General features: G+C 38.4%; 1 protein-coding gene across 1 annotated transcript; it reads right to left on the bottom strand.

The window, feature by feature from the left end:
• Positions 1-301: 301 nt before the first annotated feature.
• On the bottom strand, positions 302-4545 carry LOC120812343 (inter-alpha-trypsin inhibitor-like). Its single transcript, XM_040168237.2, has 6 exons — positions 4451-4545; positions 2604-2795; positions 1829-2005; positions 1660-1704; positions 1391-1469; positions 302-1269 (listed from the first exon to the last, which is right to left on the bottom strand). Exons 1-6 carry the CDS (start codon positions 4515-4517, stop codon positions 1179-1181), a joined length of 651 nt encoding a protein of 216 aa, XP_040024171.1. The 5' UTR covers positions 4518-4545; the 3' UTR covers positions 302-1178.
• Between the last annotated feature and the right edge of the window lie 1940 nt (positions 4546-6485).

Raw genomic sequence — 6485 nt, 5'->3', positions numbered from 1 at the left:
AAAGTTAAAACACATTACATTCGATTACATTTAGTTACATTTATAAGTTACATCTGGTCCTTTGAAGACAGCCATTATGCTGATGTGGCCCTTGGTGAAAATGAGTTTGACACCCCCGCACTAGGGGTCCAGCTGTGCACGTGCCTGGAATTAAGTAATGTTGTAAAGCTTAAATTACTTTAGAAGTGTTGCGTGAAAATGCATTCCATCAACACAGGTGCAATGCGTTACATTTCCAAAATGCATGATTACTTTATAAAATAACAAAACAAGTTTGTTCAAATCTATATGACAGAATAACTTCAAGGTTAAGAAATGTTGTGTTTTATTTACTGATAAACTTTTATTGAAGGACTGGAAATGTTAAAAGTCAAATTAATGAGGACAATGATAATGTCTTATGAACCGCTTCAACTAGAGAAGAGAGGGCATGCACTTCACAAAAACACCTCTAAATATATATGTTGGGTTTAGAATTGGCACGTTCCTTCAGAAGACTTCAGATACTTTTCAGCATATCTTTGAGCAAGGTAATGAAGTTATATTCTGGAAAAACTAAGATGGTCACAAGACTACATCGTAAGACAGCATTGGGGGTTATTTTGCACAAGCATATGAGTACCTAATTTGAGAATATTGCAGTTCTGCTCCTGTTTGTTGTTGAGTGTGAGTGTATAAACATTGTGAGAAATGTCTGTCACAATTTCCAATTAGTTTTTTCCAGCTGACCCAACTATGTTCTGTACATCACAGCAAAGCAGCTGGACATCATTCCAATAACAAATGGTTTGAACAAAGAAAACCATTGGCAGTCTTCCTGGAGAAAATAATTCAACGATTCCCCACTTGATCATAATGGTTTCAGTTAAATTGATCAATCAATTTACTAATTTTTGCCACTGTGATTTCTTTTGATTACACTTTGATATAAGATTTATTTAAATTACTCAATGAAAGTAGACTATAAGGCCACAGCGAAAAACACAATTTAAGAAACATCACTCTGCAAGTATTGTAGGTGAAACAAAAACCTTAAACAAAATAGGAATGTAATGGATATCAGTCAGCAAAAAAAATGAAAACTCAAATGCGTTGATCAGTTGTGTTTGGTATTTAGACTATTAGTGTTACAATACACAACTATGCTGATTAATGTTACCGTCATGGTGACATGTTGTCTACGCCATTTCAATTTCACTCTCCTGAAGAGGTGTGCCGGACTGAGATTCTTTACTTTTCCCTTGTGCCTTCGTTTTGGGATTCTTTTTCCTAAAGAGGAACAATAAATATTAATAGAAATACAGGAAAGTAGCCACTAAGTGTAAATAATGCCATTGGATTTCAGAAATAATTCTTATGTAAAAGTAAGGACAAAGAAAAGTGGTCTTACTTTGACTGAACGGCCAAGACGATCACAGTTATCAAGATTGCGACAAGAATGATGCCGAGCAGAACTCCACAGATGATTGCTGCGGAAGAGCACAGTTGAGTAGGATTCATTTAAATAGATTGAACACTTGAGCTATAAGACGTAACAGTTTCATGGGGATAGTGTCAACTTGTTTGAGACCGATGTAAGATGTTTAAAAAAACAGTTTGGTCTTGAAGAAACGCAACAGAAACAGAGATCTGTTCTGCTTGGTTTCGTTGTCTACTGACCAATAGGAGTGTCCGGCTCCTCTTCCTCCTCTTCCACACCATCATCTAAGAACCCAAACAATTAACATCAACAAGATAAAAAACACATTGTTATATACAATTTATTTTGTATGGTGTCATTACTGACCCAATGTTTTTTACACATGAATTGAGAGATATTCGTGCTCACCGTGGATGCCAGAACAGGTGTTGTTGCAACTGAGTTGGTCAAAAAACCTGTTTCCGTTTCCAACGCACCCAGACCACAGGAATTTCTTGCATTTGTCATGAACAGCATCGTAGTAGTATCTCAAAAACGTAGCACTGCATTTACCTTGGGCCATTTTAAAGCGGCAAGCTTTGGTCGCTGTGAACAGAAAACATCATCCCCATTGAAGTGGTCATTACCAGTGTTGCAGTTTATAATTATTGTTATAAACATCTTTCAACAGAAATATGATTGATTATGTATGAAACTGCTCTGCTTTAGAATTAGATGATTAATCATTTTTCAATCAATACACTGAAGCCTCAGGTGTATTTATTCACATCTGTCATTATTTGTGCCAGTCTGCCGCCACTTGGTGACGTATTGCTAACACTCTTGCTGACGAGTATCTTCTCTGAAGAAATTAAGAGATAAGAGGGGAAAAGTAAAACTCAACAATTTATGGATTTATTAAAAGTACTCACAAAATAGCAGCAATAGTATTAATATTGCATGGTCCTACTTAGACACAGTAAAAGTTTGGTTGAGGCAGATTTCAAGACGCTCTTCCTCTCATGGTCCATCGGGCCATAAAACTCCCCCTCATTAGTCATGTTCCAAAGTTCTTACAGCAAGGAGGAGGACTGGGTTGATTATACACATTTATGCAGCCGTTATAGTTTAATATGATACTGTGGATACTGAAAACAGAGCAGTGAATGAAGATTAATCACATTAATATTCAAAATCATCTCACCATCCACCGGGTAGATCATCTCTCTATTGGCAGAACAGTTCCTTATGCACTCTCTTTCACTTAGAAAATGGTTGCCATTTCCTGCTTGACCTTTGTAAATGAAAGGATTGCACTGATCCTTGATGGGGTTATAAAAGAAAGCAAAGATGAAGCTTGATCCTTCACCTTCCTCAGGTTGCAACCAACAGACATCTGTTAGGTACAAAAGAACAGCTGTTAGTTTGATAGATGTTGTTTGCAAATGGTGATACTCTACAGTGTAAGCAGGTGAGTTGAACAACATAGGTGTTTCACCTCATCAGCACATAACTAATGTTTAACTAATCTCGTCACCAGATAACCACTCCCTCTTTTTATGACAGCAATAAAGACTGTCATCTGAGGTACATATTCAGTCTTCCCGCCCTTCATAGATTTCACAGAAAGGAAGTCGTTTCAAAGTGTTTTTTAACAAAAAATGCACTTGATTTTTGAAGGAATCTAACTTAGTAACTAACATTCAGCTATTACTAGGTGCTAAATAATTTGCTAGGCTGGAAGATGAGATGCAGTTGTAGGTTGACATAGTGTCAGCTCGTCATGTTCAGGCTCTACGGTGGCCCTGAAGAGCAAAACACAACGGCAAATAGGAAAGCACACCAGCAAAAAGGAAAACACAACGAAATTAACTTCTTACAGAAAGGGAAGGGCCTTATAGCAGATAGCGGAGGACGGACCCTTCTGATTGGACAGACGGACTGTCTGTCTTTTAACAGGAAATGATAAATGGATCTCCGGGCTCGCATTGAGCTTGACAGTCATGCATTTCGGTCCCTTGTCCCGCACCTCGTTGGCCGTAGCAAACGCGGCACCGCCCCCCCCGCCCACTTTTATTTACTTCTATTTACAACACCTAAATATAATTGAACAACAAAACAACGGTAAAACAATGGTGAAACACTAGTAGGACACTTTTCATATTTGCCGTTGTGCTTTCTTATTTGTCGTTGTGTTTTCCTATTTGCCATTGTGTTTTGCACCACCGTAGAAAAGTGCTGTAGCGCTGTCCTTGCTCTGAAATGGTGGAACGAGCTTTCTGAAGACGCCAGGACCGCAGAGAGCCTTCACATCTTCCGCCACAAACTAAAGACACACCTCTTTAGACTCTACCTCGACTAAAAGACTAACAAATTGTAGCACTTATATTGTACTTATAACGCCACTTATCTATAGCAAATTGTAAATTGGCTTATTTGATGAAATTGCACTTTCTTGTTTCTTGCTCTTCTGAGTTTGTAACCTATGGTTGAATGCACTTATTATAAGTTGCTTCGATTAAAAGCATCAGCCAGATGACATGTAATATAATGTAATGTAATGTAGTAGAGTGTCAACCACATTTCCAGGAGAGTAAAAATACAGTAAATACCATCTGTCCTTTTTTTTGGTCAAATCTAAAGACCATCATTGTTCGCTTCATTGGCTTGTTCCAACATCCACATAAAGTCATTAAAAAGATCAAATATGATTATATTTTGCTGAGAGATGCATTCTAGACTCACACATTGTACTGGAATGTTTTTTTTCCCCCATCAAGTCCATCAATTTCTGTTTGAACATCACAGTTCTCTATGATGATTCCCCCTAATCTTGTCTTCCGCCATTGTAACCGCCATGTTGCTCTGAAGAGACTGGAACTTTTTCTTTAAAATGAAAAATAATGACCATCATGTAAAAGATGAATCCAACTATTTACAGCTATCTAAAAACACAATGACAGACAGTTTCCTGGCTTTTCCTGAAAACTAACCATCTGGTCTATAAACATTTTTAATTACAGTTTTAAGCAAGAAGAAAAAAGTTAGTACCTGGAGGATTTGAATGGCTGATGTAGACTGCAGCAAACACAATCTCCCAGAACAGCAGGCGCTTCATCTTGCTTCCTACCTTTGTTCAGTCTTCGCTGAAGTGAGTGAGGGTTGTAAACCTGTGTGGACTGTTACGACCTTTGGAACAATATTTACTGTGACAACTGTGAAACAAAAGATAACAAAAGATAACTGCAGGAAAAGATATCTTCCTCTTTGTTATTTGCTTTATTATACAGAAGAAACTATAAGTTCAAGATAATATGGAGCAGGGTTGGTTGATATTGCTTTTGTTGAATGTTTAACACCTTACCTCTCATTTACAGGACTACTCCTGATACGCAGAAGCAGCACACACAAATGTGCATTTATTACATACTGACTGGCTGTTACATTGTAGATTTTTGTTATTGTCATTTTATGAAACCATATGCCTTTTGCATGATAAATTTGATCAAGTAAATGACTGAAACATTTTGAAAAGGACTTTATTAGAAAGCCTTTTGGGAAAATGAAAACCCTCCTGTGGATGCATCAGGGAATTAATTTATCCCTTTAATTTTTCAACACTTATTTCAGCTTTCGACATCACCGACTTTATATCTATAGTCCTCATTATACACCAAATGCAATCATGAAGTTAAAATAAAAGTTAGAAATATCATGTTACGGTATACACTGTTTTTGTAGGCATTATGTTTGTAATGTATTACTTTTTAACCGCAGATTCTTGGTCTCATAATATTTTCTTGGACTTATAGTGCCAACCTTTTGAGCAGATGAGTAGGAAAGAAGGACATTTTACAATCTATTGTGTTTTGAACGCCAAGCATTTCATCAAGCAAGATTATATTACATTACATTACAGGTCATTTAGCAGACGCTTTTATCCAAAGCGACTTACATTACACTTTAAACCCATGACTTTTCACATTGCCCAGGGAGCAATTAGGGGTTAGGTGTCTTGCTCAGGGACACTTCGACTTGAGACATGGGGCAGTCGGGAGATGAGGCTAGATGAGGCTAGGCAGCTTGTGGCAGCTTTGGTTTTGCTCTAAGAGGAATAATATATATATAGATGTATATATAATCTCTTCACCAGATACCCACTCCCTCTTTTTATGACCGCAATAAGTAAATAATATTCTACATAGTCTTCCCGCTCATCATAGATTATTATATATATATGTATATATACATATATTATTGTACTGAAATGCCTGCAAGGGGGACAAAAATAAGATTCAAGTGTTAATTTACTTTTTTTTTTTCATGTTGGAATAATTGTGCAGGTGCGTCTTGTTGAGCCCTCCCCATCCCCCTTCTTATTTTTATCCTCCAACGCAGAATCAGAGGGTGCCACATCTCGGGGTTTCCAGCGTCTTTCGTCCAGCCCAAAATGATAGGTGTTGCTTGGATGTGGTGTCCGTCGTTGAGCTGCCACTCTCCGGTGACCCGAGGACTCTGGAGGCTGGTTCTACAGTTACTATGACGTCAGTGTGCGCTACAATGGAGCTGGCGACATGAGTGGGCTATAATAGCCGGATTGAAGGCTGGAACTCTGGTGCTCGGAGCTCCTTCTGTGCACCGGCTTGACATCAAGCTGCCCATGAAGGAGGGCTGTGCAGGGAGGGTATTAAGATGCACTTTTCGTTTATTTCTTCCAAGGAAGAAGACTATACAGCTACACATCGACAGCCAGTGGCAAGCTTCTTCTTAATGTTTGAGAGCAACACAGCTATATTTATACATTGACAGGGTTAACTCGTTGGTTTTGTTATGCTAAAAGGATAGAGGCAGGCAAGGAGGTCCCAGACCCAAAGGAAGACTCAAGGTGCTTACAGCAGATGTTTGTTTACATTAAGGAGTAGCGCTGGAGACAGTTACACCTTCTCCTTCCTTCACGCAGCCGTGTTATGCAACGACAAATGGGATCAAAGAGAAGAGGTGCTCTGAGATTCTTCTGCTCAGATGGTTCCCACACAGCTGGTGTCATGGAACTTCCTCAGAATTAAAGTCATGATTAGCTTCAGAC

The sequence above is a fragment of the Gasterosteus aculeatus genome, chromosome Y, assembly GCF_964276395.1.
Source record: "Gasterosteus aculeatus chromosome Y, fGasAcu3.hap1.1, whole genome shotgun sequence".
In the NCBI taxonomy this organism is placed as follows: Eukaryota; Metazoa; Chordata; class Actinopteri; order Perciformes; family Gasterosteidae; genus Gasterosteus; species Gasterosteus aculeatus.
The sequence above is the reverse complement of the archived record's forward strand: the minus strand, read 5'-3'. Positions and strand labels throughout refer to the sequence as shown.